At 41.3% G+C, this 26,060-nt stretch overlaps 1 protein-coding gene across 1 annotated transcript in view; it reads left to right on the plus strand.

The window, feature by feature from the left end:
• Nucleotides 1-26,060, plus strand: part of Slc4a4 (solute carrier family 4 member 4) — a 385,548-nt gene that overhangs the window by 251,814 nt on the left and 107,674 nt on the right. The window contains 1 exon segment of the mRNA XM_076938759.1: nt 24,792-24,949. Coding sequence (XP_076794874.1) covers nt 24,792-24,949 — 158 coding nt within the window.

Here is a 26,060-nt window from a genome sequence, read left to right on the forward strand (position 1 = left end):
AAGGACTTTTCTGAGGTTAGAATTGTCTTTCAAAGGCTCTTGGGGACCTTTGGGACACTGCTATGTCAGGAGAGCTCCTGTGCAACAGGAGAACAAATAGAGTGACACCTGTGCAAACTAGAGAACAAAGGCATGTTGTCAGCCCTTTGATGTTCTCAGTCTCTACAGATTGGGTATCAGCCATGAGCTTCCTCTTGGTTCCTTCAGATGTCTGGTTTTGTTTTTGTTTTTAACTTTTGTTTTATTTTTCAATGCATTTTAGTTGAAATAGAATTGTATAATTTCTCCCTTCTTTTTCCTCTCTCCAGACCCTTCCAGTACTCACCCCCAACTATTTTTCTTTGATTATTATTGTTACACACACACACACACACACACACACACACACACACACACACACACACACTTATAAAAATACAATCATCTGATGAGTTATTTTTATTATTTTTATGTACCTGGTTTCCTGGGTGATCACTGTATTGTATAACCAATAAGGGGGCTCATCTCTGAGAGAGGCTAATTCTCCCATTCCCAGCAGTCATTAGTTACCTCCTGTCCTCTGGGCAGGGGCAGGTGGGACCCTGTGAGATTCTTCCCCTTCTGTGTAAGCATGTGTATTGATATTGCCGTTGTTTTTGGTCTTGTTTATGTAGTCATTTCTAAGAGAGAGTGTTTCACAGCAGAGGTCCTGGTATTCTGACTCTTAGGATGTTTCCATTCCTTCTTCTGCACTATTGCCTGAGCTATCTGCAGGAGCTGTGATACAGACATTTCTATTGAGGCTGGGCTCTCCATGATCTTATGGCCTCTCTATTGTTTCCACTTGTAGTTTTCTGTGATGGTCTCTGTTTGATCTAAGAAGAAGCATCTTAGAAGGACAGTAGCTATACTTACCTCTTTGTATAAAGATATAATGGACAATAGCTACAATTACCTCTGGGTATAAGAATACAATGTAGAATGTTGTAAGGAATTATGCTGCTCTGGAAAAGGGGCAGTGGTGGATTCTTTTCTATGGTTATGACCTCACTAGCCCAGGAAATTGGCTACCTTTCTAGTCGCCAGGCATGACTGCTTTCTTTTGGGGGTCAGGATGGGAGTATTGAGAGGTGAATAGTAAGAGATAAGTGATACAAAGTGAGAAATGAAAAAGTGGGGAGGGGACTCCAACTGGGGAGGGTCGAGGGAGAAGGAGAGACAAGGAACAGATAATACTAAGGTTGTTGGATAAAGCCTCAAGGAATCATACTATTTTATATTTACCAAAAGTTATGAACACTCTGTGTGTGTGTGTGTGTGTGTGTGTGTGTGTGTGTGTCTTAAAGGAAGTTATGCCACTTAGAGTGACAGGCTCCCCCCAGTAACAATATACTAACAAAGCCCTCAGTACCAGGCACAAGAAGCCTCCTTTTGGATGGTTGGTCAGCATAGTGACTCCCAAAATAATATAGTTTATTGACATAGCACTTGTTTGCCTCCCAGAGATAGAAGGTAGGTTCCTTGGTTAGTTAGGGTTCTCTAGAAGAACAGAACGGAATGCACATGTGTGTATGTGTGTGTGCATGTAGGCATGCGTGCGGTTATTTATTAGAGGGGGTATACAGGCTGTGGTCCAGCTGGTTCAATAATCACTAGCTCCCAATAGATAGAAAGGCCAAGAATCCAGTAATTTCATCAACGAGACCTGATTTCATCAATGAGGCTTGTTCTGTCGGCTGGTCTTCGGCCTGAGTTGGAATCCTGAAGAAGTACATTCTAATAGCAGTGAAGGAATTATAGATGAACTTGCCTCTGAGGGCAAGCAGGGGAAAAGCAAAACTTCCTGCTTCCGTGTCTTTGTCTGTAGGCTGCCACCAGAAGGTGCAGCCCAGATTCAGAATGGTTTTCTCACTTCCAATGATCTAGATTTAGGGCGGGTCTTCTCCCTAAAGGGCACCATAAAGAAAATCCCTCTCAGAGTACCTAGCCACTTGGGTTTTAATGGGTTCCAGATGCAGCCACACCCCTACTGCTAAAGATACCAAACACATAAGCCACAGGACCTGGATGCTTTTGAGTTGTATCTAACCTGAAAGCTTCCTTTCCTGGGGGGGTGTAGCTTCCATGGTACTAGAAAATGCTATGTAAGCTGCACTGGGAGGGAAAAAGTTTAACAGCCCCAACCAACTCTAGCACCTATGCACCACAACAGTGTTCAGCCCAGCAAGATACCCATGCATGGGCCATGTGAGGCACTCACGTATGGGTGGTCACAAACTGCTGTCTAATCAGCTGTGTGGTTTTTGATGGGAATGTGGATGGTCATCCTTAGGCCCCTTTCAAATACCAACAGCTTGCACTGAGATGGTTAACAGTGCTGATGCCTGTCATTCTCTTTTCTACTAGGACTGAGACTTACTGTATGTAGCTTCCTTTCCTCATTCAATACTCTCTCCCATGTTCCAAATGCTTTTACCACTGGTGACTGTGAGAGTCACCAGTGTGTTAGTGCCATTTTAAAGTGTTAACTTAGAAACACAGAAGTGACAGCGAAGGGCAGTATGTTAATTTTAGAATCAAGCCTTCCATGTGCTAGGGTGGTTTGAATGTATTCACTTGTGCAGAAATGGTCACTTATTGCTTTGACGATAGATTCCAGGTGTGAGTGAAACCCATTCATCTTTTGAGTCACAGAGCTTCTATATTTGGAGATAGAGTTAGATAATGGGCACTAAAAACCATGTAAGTAAACAAAGGTTTCATTTTCCGCCCCAATGAACCTTGTTCTGACAAGAAGACCAGGGAGTATCAGGACTTGGGAAATAGCGCTGGGTAGGAGGTCATCCGTGCACTGGATCAGGGGAAGCCCCTCTTCCCCACTAGGCTGAGAAAAAAAAGCAAGTGTGGAAGCCCAAGGCAGGAATGAGTATGGTTTATTTAAAAACAGAAAAAATAAATTTGGAGTGAGCGGCTGAAGCTAAGGTACAGGTGTGCAGTGGTAAAGGCGGTCAGGAACACATCAGGGGGACCTTTTTATTTTATTATAAGTGCAGTGAAGACACTATTTTTGGCTCTTTACCTGGAGAGTCGCATGTTCTGATTTACATTTTAAAGCGCTTGCTGTGGATACCGTGGTTGGCTAGAGGAATGTGCCAATGTTCTGATCACCTGGTGGTGTTACTATATAAAGCATTGCGTGAGTGCCTCTGTGTATTAAATTGAGTGCACAATAACCCAACGAGGCCAGTTTCTTAACATATTAACCATAAATGTGAGGCTTTAGTAACCAGCAAAGGAAGTTCTTCTGTAGAACAGTGGAACTGTGGGAAATAAAGAGATTTCCTCGCTTAAAGTATTTCCTATGAACTGCTAAGCAATTATTCCACACTAATGAAAACATTTAAATATTCCAATGCACTGTAAGTGGGCATAGGCATACTATGAGAGACTAGTAAGTGCTTTTGAGTGATTGTATTCATGTTGGCAGTCCTCTCTGTGTCCCTGTGACTGAAATCAGTCATGCCACCTGCGTAATGGCACATGGTTAATGCTACGAATGCTGTCCATACTTGAAGCTTTGCTGAGGGCTGAACAAGCAGCAGAGTTATTATGTTTGGAAAGGAACAATGGAGTGTGCAGGAAAATAGGACCATCTCGAGTGGTTCTCTGGTACAGCCTTTCATTTTTTTTTTTGTTCTCTGTGTCTCTTTGTCTCTGTCTCTCTGTGTGTCTCTGTCTCTGTCTCTCTCTGTCTCTCTGTCTCTCTCTCTGTCTCTGTCTCTCTCTCTGTCTCTCTCTCTCTCTCTGTCTCTCTCTCTCTGTGAGTGTGTGTATAGTCCAGATGTTGTCACTGGGTGTTTTTCTCAGTTGCTCTCTGTCTTCCTTTTTGAGGCACGGTCTCTCATTGAGCCTAGAGTTCATTGGCATGGCTAGACTCTTGTGATGAGTGCACTGTAGGGATCTGTAACTCTGTTCCCCTAGTTCTGGGGTTACTGCCACACTGCCACACACAACTTTTATGTGGCTGCTGGGGATCCAAACTACATGTCCTCACAGTTGTGTGGATAAGCACTTCACTGATAAGCCATCTTCTCAGCACCTTGTGTCATAGTCTGGTCTAAACTTGGACTCTGAATGCTGGGCGCACTACATCCCTGCATTATACATTTAATAAGAAAGTTTGCAGTTGTGGCACGTCTTAACTAATAAACTGGCATTTGGGATATTAGATATTTCTTTTCTTTTTTCTTTTGCTCTTTTCAGTTTGCATTATTCTCCCTGTCATGATGTCCCTATCCCATGATTGTCCTTACACTACGTTTCAAAGAGTAGTGCAATGTCATTACCTGTAATCTTTAAAGTATGTTCTCATGTCACAACTTGTCCATGCCTCTAACTAAGTCCTCAGCAAGCAGGACTTAGATGTTGAAAGTTATTACAGGGCCAAGAGCAATACCTTATAGGCATGGTTAAACAGTTTTTCTAAGGCCATGGTAATAAAGCTTTATAATAGTTATTGTATCTATATATGTATATGTATGTATGCAATCACTCTTTACTGTTGTAGCCCTACTGTCTATGATTTTTTTAAAACCTCGCTGTTCCTCAATTTAAAGTACTCAAAATTGCTATAAAATTTAAACAATGCAAATGTGAACAGTCTACTTTAGCTCTTGAAAGTAACAACTATTAGCCAATGGACTTAAAGTCCTATGCTTTCTGGTTGCATGAATATGCCTGCAGTTACACAGATAAATAAAAATTCAGTGGAAGCTACTGTATTCTTTTTGAAGCTTGTATTATATACAGGGATCAAATTTTAGTCAACTGAAGCTAAGTTGTTATGAATATGTTATATGTTATGAATATAAGTGTGCCTATAGGAAATGGCCTTACTTCAAGGTCCTCTTTTCTTCATGAGTCTATATAAAGACATTTTCCTAAGTGCAGCTACTGGGTCGCCATTTATTGACAATCCAATTAACTTCCCAAAGGAGATACCAATTGTGTTCTAGATCATTAGAATATGTTTATAAGCCTCTTCCACTACAGTGTACTGTTTGCCAGTCAGGCCTGAGTCTACCCTTTACCCAACAACTCAGAGATCAGGTGAAATAGAGACTCTGGGTGCTTCTACATTTGACTCTTAGTTTGCTGTGGGGTTTTCTTTAGAAATTTAAATGCAGATATTAAGATGGAGTTTATGCTCCTAGTTTGATTGGATGCCCATTTTGGCTCATTGCCTCTGTCCCAAGGCACGAATATCAATAGCTCAGTGGCTGTAGCCTTGGCCACTTGTGTGTCTGTTGCTTTGGCTGAAGGAACTGCTGTGCTTAGCACTGAGGCAGCTGTAGAGGCTCTCTGGGAGTTTCCTTGACAATCAAGAAATGGCTTCTTCTCAGGAGTCCCTCTTGGTGGTCTGCACCTGGAAGGAAAAGAAACAAACAAACAAAAAACAAAAAACCAACCTGCCAGCTGAACAACCCTTCTCTTTGAGACACTGTTCTACACATTTGCAGTATTTCTGTGCCCAGCCTTTCTCTTATACCCCTCCCCTGTTCCTCAGGAGAATTTTAAAGGAACCAATGTTGAGCCTCTTAGCTTGGTATAGGGATAGGCTTTATCAGGTGCTTTAATGGGCAAGCTAGTGGATGAGTGGGCCACCCCTTACGTGCTGGCACCTCTGTGGATGCCGCTGCTCCCCTCAATAGTAATCTCTACAGAGCAGAAGTATGACAAGGTCATGGCACCTGAGGGAACTGTTTTTCAGGGGGTGAGAGGGTTGAGAGCTTCTTACTGTTTTCATGTTACTTTCCTAATGATCCATAGGCCAGCTGATTTATTTGCGACGTCACATGATCTTGTTGGTCCCTCACAGGGCTTCCTGACTTTTCCATGTGTTACCGTCGATACTGTGGTTTTACTCAAAGAACTGAACTCAAGTGAAAGCCATGCTTCCTTTTCTTTGGCCACCATATTAAAAGCCCAGGAGTAATTTCTTCGATGATGTGTGAGCCAGTGGAGCATACCATGTAGACATTCCTGCCTACTTGGTGGTCTGTGCATATATACCAAGAGAACCAAGAGTATTAACGATTGCCTAGGTAGCCATTGCAAACGTTGAACTTCAAATCTGGCTGCCCTGTTGATTATTTAGTGGCCCTTAAAAAATTAATTAATTAATAATTAATTAATGTGGGTGCACTATTGATCTCTTCAGACACAGCAGGAGAAGGAATTGCATCCCATTACAGGTGCTAGGAATTGAACTCAAGACCCTTGGAAGAGCAGTTAGTACTCTTAACCACCGAGCCATCTCTTCAGCCTGATCATTTAGTGCCTAATCTGATAGTATTAAGATAACTGTCCTATTTTTAAGATAGCTGATTGAGTTTGTTCCCTTGGAAGGAATCATTTACAATGGACAGAGATAGGGCCCTTCCTTACACGGATGCCTCGGAATGGTTAATATCAGCCTTACTTTATATCTACTGGCAAATTTGAGGTTGTGTGAGATTAACTGTCCCAAAGTTAAGTTTGTTTAACAAAAGAGCTGCACTCTTGTCTGCGTGCCTGTGCTTGTCATCTGCGATGAACTCTGCCTGTAAGGATTAGGGTTGCTTTTAGGACTGAAACCACAGTGAAGTAGACAGGTGTCCAGCTGATCACTTCTGGACTTTGAGGTGCACATCATGTTGAACTAACTAATTACTGAATTAGTATTTTAAGAATTCAAGGGATTCTTAAATGTCTAGCGGTGTCTAGTTGGACAGTTCTGCTGCCATGGTGATTAAAGGATGTCACTTTGTATGTCTTTATCCTAGATCGGGTTGATGGCTATCAGTAAGAAAAGGCTCTTATAGATGTATTTTGATGTATGTGTCTACGTGGTGGTGGTGATCGTGTATTTATACATGTGTGTGCATGTGTGCTCCCTCATGTGTGCACATGTGGAAGCTACAGGTTGACAGTGAATGTCTTCCTTTATTGCTCTCCACCTTTGTTTTGTGGACAGAGTATCTTACTAAACTTGATGTTTGCCGTTTGGCTAGATCAGCTGGCCAGAAGCCCTTAGTGTCTGTCTGTCTCCATCCCCTCAGCACTGGGGTTAAAGATATTTGACGTTTGTTTTTAAGCTGGGTGGTGGGGATCCAGTCTCAAGATCCCATTCTTGTACAACAAGCACTTTCCCCACTAAGCAGTTTTGCCAAACCTATGGCTAAGATGATTTCAAAATGGTATGATGTGTGGTCTTAGGTAGGGTGATCCATAGAGTTTAGGAAAACAAAGGTACCAGATCCATCCAGAGCAGGCAATGAAAGGCAAAGGGGTGCTTTGGACGCTCTTGGCCATTTAGAGAACATAAAAAAATTGAAGATAAGGATGGCAGTCAAATGAGACATCCATCCTCAGGTAGGAAGTGGGGAAAACCAAGTGAGATTACAACTGTCTGTCGTTTATCAATACAAGCAACTGACGTCCTTCTCCAACAAACGAAAATTACTGTAGCTTTTACTATTCTTTGAGTAGTGGTCCTAAACTTTCCAATTTTTATGAAATACATAATTCTGTTATTGTATCTGTTATTGTATTGTTCCTGGTCAAATTAACAAAATTAGATTAGATTTACAAGTTAATATGCTACAGATCATTGTGGACAATCCAGTTATAACCCATTTGATTGATTAATCTTCACTTGTCTTGCTGAAACGCCTCGTGATTCTTTGATGTCTGATTTTCTGGATGGACAGAGTCACTTCCAGGTCATCAAGTCTGAGATGTATACATACTTACAACCTCATTTTTTTTCCTGATAGTGGAAAAAGCACTGTAGTTGACCTTTAACCTTAGGCTCATCTCAGGAACAGCACTGAAGGCAACAAGAAGATTAAGTCTTAAGTCTTTTGAATTTCAATTTTCCGGTTCATAGCACAGAATGGTAATAACTTAGCACTGCCTACTCCATGAGGTGCTTGTCTGAAAGGGAGAGCATTTAATGTATCAAAGTTTGATGTATCTGAAACTGTGATGTAAGTCTTCACTGTCATGGTCGCTTTTTTGATTTAAGTGAGCTATTGCCTTTCAGTTTGGGTTGGGTTTGCAGTAAGATTGGTTAGGATACAAGCCAATTTTATTTTATACATTATTGTTCACATTTCACATTTATGTTGCTAATTTTGAGCTTTTACCTTTTGGACTACACTGGTTTTTCGTACACGTAAAGAAATGTGTCTGACAGCTCACCGCTAATTTTGTTATCTCATCTACATTAATGCTGTGCTCAGAAGTTTATTTTTCTTTACCCTCCTAAGGCCTACCTTTTAAAATTGTTATAAATGTGTATAGGTGTTTTGCCTGCATGTAAATCTGATACTAAGGGGCTGGAGTTAGAGATGGCTGTGAGCCCCCATGTGGGTATTGAGACTCAAACCCAGGCCTCTTGGAAGAACAAACAGTGCTCTATCTGCTGAGCCAGCTCTCCAGTCTGGGCACCATTTACTTTGAGATATATCAGTAGCTCTTACCTTGAGCTCTACTGTTAAATATTCTAGCAGATGTAATTGTCCCAGGATTGAATTTATGACACTATCTGGGACCTAGTATATGCATTATAAAATTGTCGCGTGGTGCGTATTGTTTTTAGTGTCTCCACCGTCAGCACTGTGGGGACAGTCAGGGGTCTAGTGAGCTGATTTCTGATAGGAATCTTTGTTAAATTTAAATAAATGAACATAAATTTTTTTCATAGTAAAGTGTTTTTGTTGTTTTTTTCTCTTTTGTTTTTGTTTTGTTTTGGAGACAGAGTTTCTCTGTGTAGCCTTGGCTGTCCTGAAACTTGCTCTGTAGACCAGGTTGGCCTCAAACTTATAGAGATCTACCTGCTTCTGCCTCCCAAGTGCTAGGATTAAAGGTGTGGACCACCACCACCTGGCATAAAGTGTTGTCTTAAAGTGTTGCTATTATCTTCTCACTGTGGTGAAATTTCTTCTTATATTCATTGGCCATATGTCTTAATAAGTGAATTAGTTGCTTGAAACATAGATCTTTGCCTATCTCATATATTTATGTACTTTTTTCTTGCTTAGGATAATCATTGAAATGCTAACATTTTAGAAATAGCTTATTGTTTTATTTGTTAATATCTATTTACATATTTTCTTGTTATAAAAACTAAATGAACACTGTTAACCAGCTGACTACTGTAATTTAAAGAAATCATCACAGAATTTTTACTTAAATAAAGGATAACATTTCTCAAGGATGTCCTGGAAAGACAGCTGTCAGTACACAAAGATGTTCTTTTTATAGGTGGCATGGCTCTATGCTACCCCTGCAGAGCACATTTGAGATCTGGACCACACAACTTTTGTGGGTGTGACATGAAATTGTGTGGAATTAGGGTTGGAGGGAGATCAAGCTTTGAAAGGCAGCTTTATGATCAACTGGAATTTATTACTGTCTCTGCTATTTCTTTACTTTGTAACTCTTCTGTTGCCCATTTTCTTATGGTTAGATCCCCAGAGTAACATCAATGCAGTAATTGTCAACTTTAAACCCAGCTGCTTATCAGAATGACTTGTTTCAAAAAACTTCCGAGCCAGAGACAAAGTGAATTCCCACTGTGTTTTTAGTGGCAAGGCTCAGTTCTCAAATGGAACTTAGAGCCAAGTTGTTTTTAAACACTATTTTTTAAAATATCAATGAATCTGAGAAACTAGAGATTTCAATACATAGCCTATAAGAGGCTGAGCTTGAGGGAAGAGCAGGTGCCTGGCAAATTTACTGTGCTGTTGAATGGTGATCTTCAAGGACGGATTCCCAGCCACTGTATTTTAGAAGGAAGAACTTGTTTGGAACAGTTAACTGCAGCTCTTACTATTCACAATCGGTGTGAAGCTCCCTTTCAAAGTGGTGAAATTTTGCAGACTGTCCCTTTTCATCAGGATGCTGTGCAAACATCTGTAAGATTGTGTGGCAAGGTGCTTTTTATTGAGAGGTAGAAGTGCCCTTCTCCTCCCATGTGACTCTACCACTCCCCAAAGGACATCCCACTGCTAGAACCCACCAGTGGGCATTCTGAAAGACCTGGATTTATGGATTTCAGTTTGGATTTCAGTGATACTTTTAAAAAGAACATTATGTATGCATCTAAAATTTTTTAAAGTGATTTGTCAAAGTAGTATAACATGGTTTTATTAAAATAAAGTTTTAAAACAAGAACAAATAAACTAAAAGATATTAGAAAAATCTGTACTGTCCAGTTGCATGAAAGGTTGTATTCTCTGTCTCTCTCTGTCTCTGTCTCTGTCTCTGTCTCTGTCTCTCTCTCTCTCTCTCTCTCTCTCTCTCTCTCTCTCTCTGCCTCATACAGCACATAGAAAGCTGAAGTTGGCCTGAGGATATATGGCTATGTATGGCAGGCTTCTCTGTGAAGGAGACTCAGACGTATTGCTTGCTGCTGCTCCTGCTGCGCTGTCTTCATGGCACAGCCCTGAGTGATGTCCAGAGTCCTGCGTTTCCCAGCCAGAGTCTCTCTCCAGTGGACAAGCAAGGGTCTCTTTCTTAGTGATTTATTACAGCCACAGGGAGTCTTCCTTCTCTGATACTATGCTGTGCATTTTCCTGCCCAGGTCTTTACATGTACAATTTCCTTCAACTATAATGCTATTCCCTATAGGCAGCTTTTATTTACTGTTTCTCTGTAAATGTTATCTCGGGGGGTGGGGGGGGAGAGTTCTCAGTGAGTTCCCAGTCTAAGCCAGTACCTGGTATTGTAATCTCTCTCTCTCTCTCTCTCTCTCTCTCTCTCTCTCTCTCTCTCACACACACACACACACACACACACACACAAACACACACACACACACACACACACACACACACACACACACGGAAAATTTGGGGTGGGAATATCCCCTCGAACAACGTAGTGGAAAGAACTGTCAAACTCAGCATTCACAGACTCAAAGAGACAGTCACCCCTGATGGCTTTAGCCCCCAAATGCAGAGCAAGAAGCTCGTAAGGACACTCTTGTATAGTTATCCTGGTTATCAGAATAATACCTGTCCCTGATCTCTTCTTTTTCATTTTGTTGCTATTCTCTATTGTTCCAATTTGGTACGTGTTCTTAGAGACTTTGGTGAAGAGTACATAAAAAAAAAGCCTACTGAATAAATAATAGCATGACTACTACAGACTTAATTACAGCCATACAGCTGCCTGTTTCACATGCTGTTCTAGGGCCATATGGTCGCTTGTACATCCAAGCCCTGGAAGGACTGGCTCAGTGCTTCCCAGGGGATAGTATTGAATTCTCAGAGAATAGTAACCATTTGGAAGTCAATAGATAGTATGATTTCTCTTGCTTACCCCTCACCCCCACCCTCACCCTTACCCACCAACTCCCATAACCACAGATGGAGTTTCGATTGACAAGTTCTTGTTGGACTTGAGTCTGTAGGTATTGGAGCAACCATTCACATACATTTTAGGAGTTAGGTAGACTTGTCAGCTGGTTTTTTATTGCTGCTTGTGATCTGATGGCTGGATTTACAGTTAACCATTTGTGACATCTTTTAAACAGCATTTATAGGTTATCATTTCAGTTGCTCTCTCTCAGTACCATGAGAAAGGAGTGGAGAGTATACCTGCATTCAAGACATACTCAGGAACAGTATGTCTACTCTTCTGGGAGTGTGACCTTGGAGAACATGTCTTTAACTTCTCTGGCTCACAGGGGAATCAGGAGTGAGCTTTCCCGGGTCCCTTCCAGTTCCAGAATCCTCTGAGTGGGAGTTAGCTGAGAAAGGTGCTCTTGCCATTGACACATCTGGAGGAGAGAGGGAGGGTTTCCAACCCACAGTGCTCTGTGGCTCTGTCTCCCAGTGCTTAGAAACCATACACTTTCCTTTCCTTGAGGTACAAAACTTTTATAATTTTGGGTGTATATAGTACTCAGCCTTAGAGAGGAACAGATTTGGTTTTCATTGAGGATGTTTTCAGTTAGAAGGCTATCTTATGCTTTGGTATTTAAGGTTTTTATATGTCAAGGATCTATTTGAGTTCATGATAAAAAAATAATCTATGAACCTCTTCAGTTACAAATGTGCAGTGTGGTGAAGGCCCAAGGATTGCATATAACTTGAGGGTGCCCATGAACCCCCTGCAACCTCAACAAGACCCCAAGTTATCAACTACTGCTGTTGTTCTCTGAAAGGCAAGAGATGTGAAATACTAGTTGTGAACTCTGAGGTTTCTATGGGGCTCAGGACACAGCTTTGTTGGATTCATGTGCTTCACTGGGGTCAGTCAAGGTTAGGTGGGATGTGGGGACAGTGCTTTTCGGGTTTCTTCACAAGAAAAGCACTCTTCATGGGTGTTTGTTTTACAAAAGTCATTAACTTTCAACTCTTGGTTGTCTACGTTACCTCTGATGAGTACACCCTCCCACCTCTCTTGCCTGTGCCTAGAAACTTCTTGTTTTTGAGAGAATAGTCTGTGTGTTTTATCAGTTACCCCGGCTGGGATGTGTGCAGAAGAGAATACATGGAAAACACGTCTCTTTAAACTATAATTTTCTCTTAAAGTCACTAACCCCGCAATGCTAATTGTGTTTGTTTGTTTGTTTGTTTTGACTTCATCTGGCTGTTCCCCATGCAACCTTTCTCCCTTTGTGTCAGCTAGAGGTTGCCGGGCAATAAAAGGAACCCTGTGTTTAAAATCTTTCTCTTGGGGGTGGAAGCGGGAAGACTATTACCACACGCTGCCTTTTAGATATTAATAGGTAGATCCAGAATTAGACATAAAGGATTTTCCCCCTCTTTGCTGAACACAGTTGTTCAAGGACAAGAATGTCACTCTGAGATTTCAGATTAATACAGGGGTGCAGACATCATGAGGAATTATATTTATTTTATACAGTGGTTGCATTGAATCACCCATGTTCACCTCAGCCCTGGGTCCATCTGATATTGTAGCTTCATGGCAGGTGAATCTCTACAGTAATCTTGAAGTCAAAGCTCAAGATGCTGTACATTTGACATGGTTAAGTCCCCTGAGGAGTTTCCCTACTGAGGTTATACATCTTTAAATCTGAGCTCCAAACCGAGAAGAGTTTTCAAGATTTGGAAGGTTTTGTTTGAATTTAAAGTAGAGGTGTGTAAGCAGCAGTTTATTTTATTCCTTTGGGAAAGGAAGGGAATTTTTTTCTGAGGGGCATATTAAGAAAAGTCACCATTTATTGAATATCTACTTTGCTAACTCAGGCACAATACCGGGAGCTTTTCCATGGTTGCATAAGTGATTTGTCAGTGTTGTCTGCAGATGAAGCTAAATACAGAAGCTAACTCTGTAGTTTTATTAGCAACTGTTCTGTAGGTTAACTAAGGGCTCATGTCAGATTCTCCGCAGTGTCTGTTACTTGGCAGTGCAGCTGCCGCGTTTGCCTTTTCTTTTGAGGACCATTAGGGTTTCCTGTGCTGTGCTTCAGTCAAGACTCCTCCTGCCCGTCTCTCCTCTATCTCGGCCCTCCGCCCAGTCTACCTTTTGCTTTCTCTGTAATGCTTTCACTCTCCAGGCACTGCTGAGGCTCTCTCGATTCAGAGCTTCTACATTTCTTAATAAATTTCCTGTGCACGGGTGTTCAGACATGACCTCCTTTAGTCCCCTTAACAGCTCTGTGATGTAGTCTTTTGTGGTCCCCATTTCACAAATGAGAAAACTCAGCTTGAAGAAATGAAGCAATTTGCCCAAGGTCTCATGCCTTGTGTGGGGAAGAGTCTGGATGTGCTGTCGGCTCTTCTAATTACAAAGCATGCCTTCTTCTCCATTTGCATTTAGAATAGCGTTAACAGTCCCCAGGCCACTGCGGAAGCTTAGGTGGTAGTCAGCCTAAGTCTGAGTCTTTGGCCTGAGTCTTCTCTTAGCCTTTTCTCCTTCCCTGATCTCACGCATGTTACCGTAATCTGTGGACCTCACTTTCTTTATGGGAAAATAGAGCCAGAAAATGATAGCTTATTTAGGAAATTGTGAGAATTTGTCATGAAGCATAAAACATTTCTGGCTCAATGCATGGCCAGTGATCACTGGTAGGAAAGAATATTAGTAATCCTTAACACCATTACCATCACTAACTTAAAAATAATTATTGAAGTCTTTCGTTTCTCTTGATAACAGAGGCACATTTTTACCTTGATAATATATATTTTAGTCTTAAGTGAGGAAGGAAATCATTGTGCAGCTCAGCTCCAAAGGCAGGAACATCTTTCAAAGTCTTGCAGAGAGATCTCCAGCAAAGGACAGCACTAGTAAGCACCTTGTCAGGCTTTGGAGGAAGATGCTGGAAAACGGTTGGCGATGTGTGCTTACCTGTTCTAGAACAGCAAAACCACCTTTACCTATTTACCAAAGACCTAATTTTCTGTGGTATGTAGCAGCCAGGGGGACATCTTCCATGGGGCTCCCCGTTCCACACTCCCCCCTCCCCGCCCTGCAGAGGATTCTGAGGCTATGACCTAGGATGAATTAGTTAACCCTGGATTCTGTGTTAAATTTTTGCTGAGCGCTTACCGCCAGACTCAGACAGTGAAGCTCCAGGAAAGCAAAGTTGAGTAATATGTGATTTTTTTTTGAACAGACACTTTACTATCTTCTTTAATGTACTTATGGTCTAATAAGAGTCTCTGACAGTCTGACAGTGATGCCTTGTGCCAAATGCAATGACAATGGGCAGAGTAGGGAAAGTCAGGGGAGAGGGGGGAGAATCTCGGTCAGATGTACCCTCCCCATAGGGCCAGGCCAGAGTGAGGTGGTGTAATTGGAGCTGCAGCACATAAGAAGACAGGGCATGCAGTGGGGACTCATTACCACCCAGCACAATGAGTATTTTAAGTCTCCTTCCTTGATACAAGGAGTGGGTGATCTGTACTTACAATTGGTAGAGGGGAAGAACTTTGAAAAAAATTCCCCAACTCAGCACCTGGAGTTTACAGGTTCTTTTACTTTAAGCCTTTCCAAGTGCTCCGGTCTGTATTCTGGCTTTCTTCAGCCCAGCTTCTTTCTCTGAACCACTTATTTCATGCAGTTAAATACTATTAATATTTTTAAATGCGCTCATCCTAATTTTTAAAGGTTATTCGTGCAGATGTTTCAACTCGGATTTGCAACATGAAAGGCTCAGAGATTTTTAGGTCAAGAGCTTCTAAAATTGAGGTAATCAGATGTGTTTGTGAGATGTGTGAGCATTTCACAGGGCTGTGACCTGGGCAGATGGCCGGTGTTCAAGACCTGGCCTCATCACTCAGCTCAGCGAGTTTAGTGGAGACATCTTTGGGACCTCAGTTTCCCTCATCCTTAAAATGGTAGGATGCATTTTTCATAAGTTAGGTGTAAGAATTCAGTTAAAGTAGCATACACAAACACACTTTAAAATTACTAAGAGCTAAATTCACGTTTAACGGTCTTACGGGTTTTTTTTTTTTTTTTTTTTTTTTTTTTTTTGCTTGTTTGTTTCTCTTTTTTATAATAGACACAAAATTGGGCTTAGAGATTTAGATCCTTAAAGGAGGTCATGGCTTGAAATTTCATCCTGTTGAGGAAATGAGAGCCGCTTGCCGTTCTGTTTGGCTTGATGGCTGTTCGCAAGCTTGCCTCTCTGCAGGCTCATTTGCATTGATGCCGGTGAGATGTCTAAATCTGGAAATGAAAAATTGTAAAATCAAATTTTCACCTTCAGGCAATTGTTTTCACTTTGAAGTTGTATTTCTTAAAAATGGAAAAAAAAAAGTTGAAGAGTGTTTTACAAAGTAAAGCAGAACTTGCAGAGCCTTCTGGCGTCTCATTTTAATGGCTTTGTACACTCTCAAATTTTGTGCAGTTTTGAAACCTCAGACCACATCGTAGATGGGAAGCACCAGTAATGTAAGCAAGGGAAGATTCGACGGACTCTGAAGAAATGGCTTGTTTTACCTCCCTAGATAACTTAGTTAAGACAGACAATACCTGTCAAATCATAAAGTGTAACTGCCAGTCTTCGTATGCTCGCTTGTTTTCTATTGTAGAGATTTTTATCTGTTATTTCTTTTGCCCTCTCTAGGGTTCATATGCTACTTTGTTTATTTCATTTATTTGGGGTGTGTGTGTGTGTGTTGGGGATGTTTATGGCAGGTCCAGAGCCTTGTGCACACTAGGCATGTGCCCTATCTTTGAGCGACACACCCAAACTCTCCCGTATTATTTTATTCTTTTTGATGTGTACACATAGAAATTTAGCCTTTCTTTTATAAGGCATAGTTAAGGCCTTAAGTTTTAGGAACTGCACAGGTTTGGCTGCAGTCTGCATTTGAATATGCTGTGCGTTTAGGTTATAGGGATGCTGTGTTTAGTAACCCAGTGATGTCTTTTAGTTGGTAAGAAAACTGTTTTGCCTTAAGGATAGATTGTACTGAAATCTTACATCTTATAACAAATATATTAAGATATGATGGAGTCTTTTTGAAACTTGTGTCTAGTAGCTTTGCCGGCTAGCTCTGCTTGAAGGTTGTGGCTGGTTTGTGTTTGTTTCTTTTGTGAATACTTTCTGACTAAATACCACTGTGAAAAGAATTTACTATTATGAATGATGCTATCTCCCTTCAAGATAGTATTTATTTTGCTATTGGTTGACATGGAGGGTGAAGATGGACCATGGGAGTGTTGAGTTGGAATCACACTGATTGGAAGCCATGACTTTGTGTAGTTAACCAAGCATACAGCTGCCAGCTTCCAGCATCCATACAGAATCTAAACGATGAGAATTCATAGGTTCACAGGCAGCTATTATAACAGAGACACGGAGTCTACTAATCAGTCACGTAGATGAGTATGCTGAGTCTCTTCCTCCTAGTCTGTTGCTTTGTTGTAAGAGAAAGTAGTTACTGTGCCTGTCATCTTTAGGGCACCATGAAGCTCACACTAGAAAAAAAGTTGCATTTATTTGGCAAACCCTCATCTGGCTGTTTCTCTTGATGCTCACAGAAGACAATGGGCAGAGGCAGAACACAGAGAGATGATTGGTTGTAGGGTTTTGTTGTTGTTGTAACAAGTAACACTGTTTGCATAGAGTAAGTGAGGAGATACATTCTCAGAGAGCAGGACCAATTGACCAATGGCTGTTTTACCTAGGCTTTTCTCCATACTTTCATATTTCTTAAATGTTAAATTTTTATAACTGGCAATTATAATATAACATAGTGTGTTAAGCTTTCCTTAAAATCCCAGTGAGATTCAGATGAGAAGGGATTATATAATTTGTCTTTTAAAGCAAGAGACTTTTGAGATTCAAAGGAGGTACTTCTAACAAGTATGCCATGACAGTGTGACAAGTGGAGAAAATCGGGAGCAAATCAGTAGGCGTGGTAACCACCTGATCCCTACCCAGAAATTTTCTGGAGGGAAGGATGTGGTACCAGGGAAACCTACAACACCAAGCTTGCCAGATGGTTTTATATGGGGAAGAATATCAGCTGGAAATTCCTAAAAGAAGACCAGACGATAACCCAAAAATAAGAAAAAGAGGACAGGGAAGAAAAACAGTTATAACAATACCAAGAACAATCTGCTTAGGTAGACAGGACTATTGTAGTATGTAGTCATGGGGATGGGTAAGTTGAGAAGCATATTTTACTGAATATAATTATTTTAATGCAATAATGATGGAGGTTAGAAGGGAAAGTTTTTAATACCTTCCACTTTCAGTGGGGTGTGGGAGGTGGGGTCTCCTCAATGGTGATTTTGTTAGGGGTGAGCGTGGTGTCAAGGTGGGCACGAGGGCATGCCGTCCATCAGTGGTTACGATAGTTATGATAAAGTAGTCATTATATTGTGACGAGTCTTATCTGTGAAACCTTAACTATTCAAATTACTTTCCCTGCAGGAGGTTAGGAGAGGCTAAGATCTAAGTGGGGAAAGAAGAAGATGATTGTTTCAGGGAGCTGCGGAATCCTGTCATTTGTGGATGGGCAGCTTTCTCATCTTGGAACACAACCAGAATTCCTCCCCCTCTACTCTTTATTCTGCTTTATCCTTTTAGAGTTTCTAATTTCTTAACATACCCATGCCACACTCGCCAGGTTCATAGCAAAGCACCCTGAAAATAAGGATGCTCAAAACACTGTAGGAGTAAGTGTCCATAACTGAGGACAGGCTGCATGTATCTAAGAAATTAGAGAAATAAGGTCTTAGTCTGGAAAAAAGGATACATTAAAACGGAGGTCAAAATATGCACACCTGGATGCACAGCTTGTATTAAAATTTGGTGAAAAAACCAAAAGGAAAAAAAAAAAAAGTGACAAAATTGCTGAGCTAGCCGAAGTACATTTCAGTGATTGTAGCTCCAAAGACACTTGCTTGACATCCCTTTCTCTGAAGTCAAGGTTGGCTAAAGGGATTTCTCTTTACTGTGTGTGTTCTTGTATTTCACCCTACATATTATCCAGCCAGGGCTTCCCTGGGAGAAAAACTAAAGATCTAGGAGGCAGAGATGTGTCATAATGTATCTCTGGAATTCAAACCAGATGATTTTATTGGAAGACTTTCATCCAGATTGATCAGCCTTGGATTTTGTTCTTACTCTCGTGATCTGCTGTTGACTTTTGTGATATCTCCCTCTTTAATCTGTACAATTTTCTCTTAGTGTTTTATGATTGTTCAAAGTTTATTGTGTAAGCCCAGAATTGGTGGTGTTCATATTATAGCCAGTGTATTATCCTGTATTGCCGATTGTTCCGTCCCTTACAAAATTAACGTATGAATCAGTGTCTGATAAGCCAGTGTTGTGGGGTAGGTTTTTAAACTCTGACACACACACCTTCCCGGAACCTTGTTCCTGGGTATGATTGCTGTGCTTTGAGACCTCCCACTGCACAATGTCACTTTCATGTTATTTATATGTCTTCTTTTGTGACAGCTATTTTTGAATTTGCTTCTCTGTTGCCCTGTGAAGTTGAAGAGTGTAGGGCTTGTCTGTTCTCCTCAGTGCCCACAGCTAGACCTTGAACATTCTAGGCCCCTATACATTTTGATGAAGAGCGTGGGACTGGATGAAAGAGGAAAATATGTCTGCCCAAAGCAACACAGCCTGTGATCAGATCTCATACCATAATGTGCCTCTTCTTCGGGCGGGAGATGAAGCATTCTGGGGCATACAGGCTTATTAAAGGCTTTGAAAACGGCTTTTGTGTGGAGGTGTACATACTCAGCTAGACTGAACCTGGAGCTCCTCAACCCATCTTCAAATACACTGTTGTAGCTGGGCTCTGCAGTGGATAAGAACACAGTCCAAACTGCTGTAAGCCTGAAGACGATGCACTGCTTTCCTTAACTGGGGCAGACTTCTTAGAGGGGCCTAAGGACCTGTGTGGCAGACCTGGTCTGGGGCCTCAGCCATCTCTCTCTGCCCACTTTCTCTCCTGCTTTTGTTTGGCTTTGGGTTCTGACCTCATTCTTCCCTGGTATGATTGTTCCTAGACATTCCTTCCAGCCTGAGCAGGAAAAACCGCTACTGACTGGGGAGGACGTTGGTTTTTATACATTTGAATGCGCATTTGTTTTTTTTTTTTTCTTAACGAAAGAATTTGTTCTCTCATATATATGGGTCACTGCCTGTATCCTTTGTTTCAATTGTTCTTGTTAGGAAAGGAGTTTACTATTGGTGGCCCCTGTCTAAGTCTTTTGTGGTCAGTTGAGTTATGAATGGCTCACTTCTTTAAAGAAAGAGGACAGTTGGGTGGATGGCTCATTGGTTAGACACTTTTTTAAAAGCATGAGTACTAGGGTTATGAAATGAAGAGGAGGGTGTGATAGCCCACCTATCATTTCACCCTGGGAGGCTGAAGTAGGGGATTACCAGAGTAAGTTGGCAAGTGAGACTAGCCATGTTGACAAGCTCTGGATTTTACTGAAAGACCCAACTGAGGGAGAGACTTGATTGGATTATGTGGAAAAGCAAGCAAGGATGATTCCCAAGCTCTGTAGCCTCCACAGGCCCCCACACACCCCTATCTGCTCATAGTCAAGTAAAAGAAAGCCACAAACATACATGTGCATAAAAATAGAAAAAAAGCTTAAAAGATAAACAAAAGGGAGGGAAAGTCTTGCAGAGAAAAGTCAAAATAATAATGATGGTTCATTCATTCAAGAATTATTAACCTTTCTTCTCAGACACTCTCAGAGACATAGGAACCTAATACTGAACACATCAGGTGACCATTTCACAAATAGGAAGCTTTTGGGGGGTAAGGAGGCAGGTAGTGAAGATAAGAGGTCTATATGGCACATGTGATGGGAGATACATACAAGGAACAAAACCCAAGGTAGAAGAGAGGCATGGGAAACGTTTGTGTGGAAAGGGAGTATGCATCTTGACTCATACTGACAGGAAAAGTCTTCCCACTAGCAGTGACCTTTAATAGGTAGTAAAGGACTGAAGAAGGGACCTCGAAAACATTGTTGTAGAAAAAAAAAAGCTATGACAGATGACCTGAGCTAAGGAGGCCTGGGCATATGGATGAGGACATAAGTGCTGGAATGTTTGCTAGAGCGAAGGCCAGGACAAAGTGGAAGGAGATCAGGACATGGAGCTTGTGGTCTCTGGATGATGCTAGGACTCAGGTAGGACTCAGGAGTTTTCATAATTGTCCTGGGGATGCCTCATGAAATGGCAGCCAGTAGAGGGGTTTGAGTCCAGAGATGAAACGACATGGCTCCTGAGATACCCGATCTGGCTGCTTTCATTAATAGTTTGGGAACAACAGCAGAAAATGGCCATCCAGGCAGGAAGCCAGTGCCACAAGGAAAATAACCACGGCACGGACCAGGCTGGTACCAATGAAGTTGATAAGAAGCAGTGTGAGTCTAGATAGATTGTGACTGTGGCTGTTACAGGATTTGCTAACAGAATAGACCTGGGCATGAAAGTCAGAGAAGGCTTGAAGATGACAGCAAAGTCTTGGGTCTGAGCTTTGGAAGAATGGAGTTCTATTCAGCAGGTAGTCAAGAATGCAAGAATTGCTGGCAGGGGTGGGGTGGGGGATGGGAGGGGACCGGCACTATTAGAAAGATTCAGTTTGGATGTGTGGCATGAACTGTTAGAAATCCATTTGAAGGTGTTCCAGGTCTGGAGTTTTGGGAAAGGTCCTGGCCCAGGATACATATTTTGAGCCATCAGCATGTGGGTGAATTTTCAAAGTATGAGACTTGACAAAAATCATGCAAGGAGTGTGTTCAGGTGGGGAAGAGTCATCTAAGGACCAAATTGCAGAAACACAGCAATCTCAGTGAAAGTGTGACAGAGCTAGGCAGATCCTGTTGGGTATTTGGTAGACTGAATATTCTGCGTATTTTGGTGAGCTGCATAGATGTTGCAGTTGAGCCTAAAAGCTTCTATAATTTTTCTGGAAAGTTTGATGCTCTATTGATCTGATTTTCATTACTACAAAATCCATCCCCCCCCTTACAGTATTTATTTCAGATGAATTATGTGTCAAGTGGCTATTGAGTTTATTCCCAGTGAAATGCTCTTACTTGTTTTGACACATCTAATGTAAATATGACTCAGAATTGACGAGGGAAGATTCCAAGGAAGTGGGCTGAGGTGGTAGGACAGGCTGTGCTGAGCTCTGAAGGGTGCTCCTTGGTCAGAAGTATGAGGCCTGTAAGTAAAGCAGCCATAGTGGACTGCAGACAGCATGCCCGGCTATGGTAGTCAGGAATCTGGGGGGAGGATGACTGTGCAGCCAGAGTCTTATATACTTTGCCTTCTGTGTCCATAAAGATGGGCTCATCTGGAAAGTGTTCAAGGACCCCTTTAGCCACTCAACCATGCTTCAGTCTGCTTTGTGTGATTGAGAACCCTTCATTAACTTCCCAGGCACTAGATTCTGACTTGATGGCCGTAGACCTTTTTTAGGGCTGCTGTTCAGGAATTTTTTCCCCTTTTAATTTTTCTAGTGTATAGAATACACTGGAGGTTTCATTAGGTTTTTTTAGATCCACGTCATTGTACATTGTTCATATTCAGCTCACGACTTTCCTCTGTCTTTCTTCTCTCCTTGCTGGTCTCCTTCCCATCTTCAAACAATTCCCCTTGTTCTTTCATATCACCATGTCACATATATGTGTATGTATGTGTGTGTGTAAAATCTAATTTGTGCATGTGACAGAAGAAAGTGTGGCAGTTCGTCTCCATCCTGTTCTATTTTCTTATTCCCTGTTTCCCTCCACTTAGATCTCTTCTTACCTTTGTATATATATTCACATATCATATAAACACACATATATATGTATATACATATATATACCATATATACAAATATCATGTATACACACATATATAATATATACACATATCATTTATACATACACATATATGTATATACATATATATCATATATACACAGTTCATATATACACATATATATATGTATATACATATCTATATATGCATGTGTGTATATAAAATTTAAGTGAATATTACACATATGAGATATGAGAGAAAAAATGTAATATTTGTATTCACCATCTGGTTTAAGTCATTTAACAAGATGATTAATTATATACAGCTTTAATATATATTATATATAATAAATATAACATGTATTTATAATATGAATGTTATTATAAATATATTTTTAAATATAATTCTTGAATGATGAGTGGTAGAAGTTTTGGAAAAATCCAGCCTGCTTGGAAGTAACCACGTTGTTGATACCTAAGAATACATACTCCACTTTGTGTTATGTATGTATTTATTTTGGGTCCCACTAATATCTTAGCCCTAACTCTTTTGCTTTCTAACTTTATAGGCTTCTTCTCAAACAGGTGGGGTGGAAGGTGATGGAGGGTATTAGGGAGCGTGACATCAGTTTTCATGTCACGTATTTTCCTCAGTTAAACTCTTAAGTTGAAGTTTGAAAGGAAAATGTTGACCCAGCCTCCTTGCTAATTGGGAATATTGAGCCGTGTCTGCCGCTCCGTATCTTAGCGGTAATCTATGGCTGAAACGATTAGACTCACTGGTGCTTTTGACATGAAGGGTGAGACATTTATACTGGATAAAAAATGTTCATCTGAAGTCTGTGTCTCTTGAATGGTCCTGTAAAGTTCTTATCTTTATCCTTTCATTGTTCCTGGCATAATTAGCCTGAATTGTACAAACCAATAATGCCTATTAGACAAACTCTCAAATCAACTGTGTCCTGCAGCCTTCACTCAGAGAGAAAACAACTTTATACTCTCCCATCTCTCCCTAATCCTCCAAACACTTCCTTCCCCCGCACAGCCAGCTCACTTTTGCTTCACTGCAAAAAAGCTGAGTCCTTAGAAGCCCCCACCACCACCTAGCTTGTCTCTCAAATCACCCACATTCAAACCTATCCAGCCTGCTTTCCTGGTAGGATCCCAAACTGTGTCCCTGTATACAGTCGACTCCTCTGTCTGTGATGTGGGTACCACCCCTGCTCAGTAGTTTCAGGATGCTTGGCTTCGTGGTTATTTTTATAGCTATTCTCCACAGTTCCTGTAGCGGCAGTCTGCCTCCATTAGCTCTCTCTGCTCACTTTCTGAGAGGCTACAATAGACACACTTTTCAAATCTGTTCCATTTTGCATGCTTCTCCATCCGCGTCTCCACTTGTCATTATTTCTTTGTAGCAATATTTCTCAAGGTGACCGTCTCTGCAGCCAGTCTCCACTTGTTGCTTAGTGGGTTTCCTGATGTCCACTGGACCTACTCTTGTCAAGACTTTCCCGCATGGTTATTGTACCAGGCTCTTTGGTCCACTGTTAGGTTTTATCTTTTTGCAACTTCCACTAGCCTAGGATGTAGCTGCAAATACCTGGTCATCATCTCAGCCTTCCCTCTCTGGTTGTTGCTAAAGTCCTAGTTTTCCTCCTCTTTCCCACTGCCCTCCACAACACCTTCTATTTCCGTGAAGGACAGAGGTGCTCAGGGTCTGGGTCTAAATGTTGTTCTCAGCCTGTGTTTACATTCAGGATTGCGATGTTCTGTTGTGTGGTCTTCAGTACTGGTGGCTCCCAAAGTCATAATCACGTCATGTAGCAGATGTCTTCCCACCTTCTTAAACTCTTTCCCGTGGCCTTTGGGGACCCATGACATGGTTCCCATCATACATGCAGCTTCAGTTCCTCTTCTCGACTTTGCTTATAGGCTTCTCACACTTGGCTTCTCAGTGTTCCTTTAGCCAACAACCTCCTTGCTGGTCAAAAGCTTTCTTTTTGCTTGCACAGTGTTTCAGTCTAGGGCTTTGCACACGGCTTGTGCCCTTTCTCCACTGTTTCAACATGTGTTTCTCAGATGTGTTCCTTGACAACTCTGAAAAGTAGCACTTTCTTATCTGTCTTATTATTTCTTAGTATTTATCATTACTTTAAATCACGTTTTATTTCTCCCTAGGTAATAATCCCCCTAATCAGGATATGAAATGAGTCTTTCTTTCTGCTGGCCCCATGATTTAGATAATTGTCTTTCTGATAGCAAATTCCCAATAGTGTATTGAGTGAGTAAATAAATCAATTAATGGGGATCTGTTGCATGCTAATATTATTGTACTGTGTGCTATTGTACCCTTAGTATTTTTTTGAAGGGTCAGATAACTGCTTACTATAATGTAATGGTTAGTCATAATATAAAAGTGTCTGGCCAAGTGCTGCTGTGGAGAGACTCATTTAAAAAGGTCTCCTAGGAGTAAGGTATATGGTATATTTTCGCATGCTTCTCTCTTGAAATAAATTGTATTTTCTTGGCCCTTACCATGCAGCTGAAGAATAAATTCATGAAAAAACTGCCACGTGACGCAGAAGCCTCCAATGTGCTCGTTGGGGAGGTTGACTTCTTGGACACTCCCTTCATTGCCTTTGTTCGTCTACAGCAGGCTGTCATGCTGGGTGCCCTGACTGAGGTCCCTGTGCCCACAAGGTAAGCTGCTCCTCCTCCCACTAGGGTTCACAGGGTGCTTATAGGATAGTGCCATCCTGCTTAGGTCCGAGAATCATTGGAACGAGGGTACACTCTGCATCCAAGAGCTTTAATTTGAAATAGGGGCTAGCCGACGGGTGTGCTCTTAAATTACATGTTACTTGAACAGTAATAGTGATGGCAGGTATAGTGATTGACTGGCCCGTGTGCTGGCATCTTCTTGTGGGTTATTATTTATAATCATATGATAAATCTTTTAGTAAGCAAACTCTAGTAGATGTATGGAGAGTTTAAAATACCTTGTCCAAAATGATACATTTAGTAAGTTGTTCAGAGGTCATAGATATTTTTATTTCCTCTGTCTGATCAGGAAAGTGTTACTGACAAAATGATGGACTCGGTATTAGGACTATCTTGTACCTCACTGGTACAAATTGGCATAATTATGCTCTAATTGTATTTTGAGAGAAAAGTTTTATTTTAACAGGAAGGGTGATGTGTAGGAGGAGCTAAGGTGGAAGGAGCACTGAGAGGAAGAGAAGGAGTAAGGAGAGGAGGAGAAGAAGGAGAGGAGAAGCTAGGTGATGAGAGAGAGAAGGGTTGGGGGGGGGACATGGAGGCAGATGTTAATGTATCTCCACCAGTCAAAGATAGTTGATATATCTAGGTTGGGTATTGGGTTACACCTCTGATTGAGCAATATCAAACTTAAAAAGCCTTTGATTAACACTTAAAAAAGTGTATAAATGCAAAAAGGAAAAGGGGGCATGGGATAGGGGTTTTCTAAGGGGGGGATGGGGAAAGGGGATGGCATCTAAAGTATAAATAAAATATCCAATAAAAAATGAAAAAAACAAAAAAAAAGGAACGTGTTACTGGGCTCACACATGTAAAAGCATCAACACATAGATGCATACACAGATGTAAGTGAGCATCTTTGCAGAGACTTGGTCATCACTCTAAGCACCTAAATTCGCACCTTTTATATTAAGTAGGCCATTTTGCCTTCAAAGGAAGAGTTGCTTATGCTATGATCACGTGACACTCTACTGTTCTTGCCTCAGAAGTCATCCTAGAAACTGCCCTGCCAGCTATCTCTGAAGCTGTACCT

Source organism: Arvicanthis niloticus, chromosome 7, assembly GCF_011762505.2.
Source record: "Arvicanthis niloticus isolate mArvNil1 chromosome 7, mArvNil1.pat.X, whole genome shotgun sequence".
In the NCBI taxonomy this organism is placed as follows: domain Eukaryota; kingdom Metazoa; phylum Chordata; class Mammalia; order Rodentia; family Muridae; genus Arvicanthis; species Arvicanthis niloticus.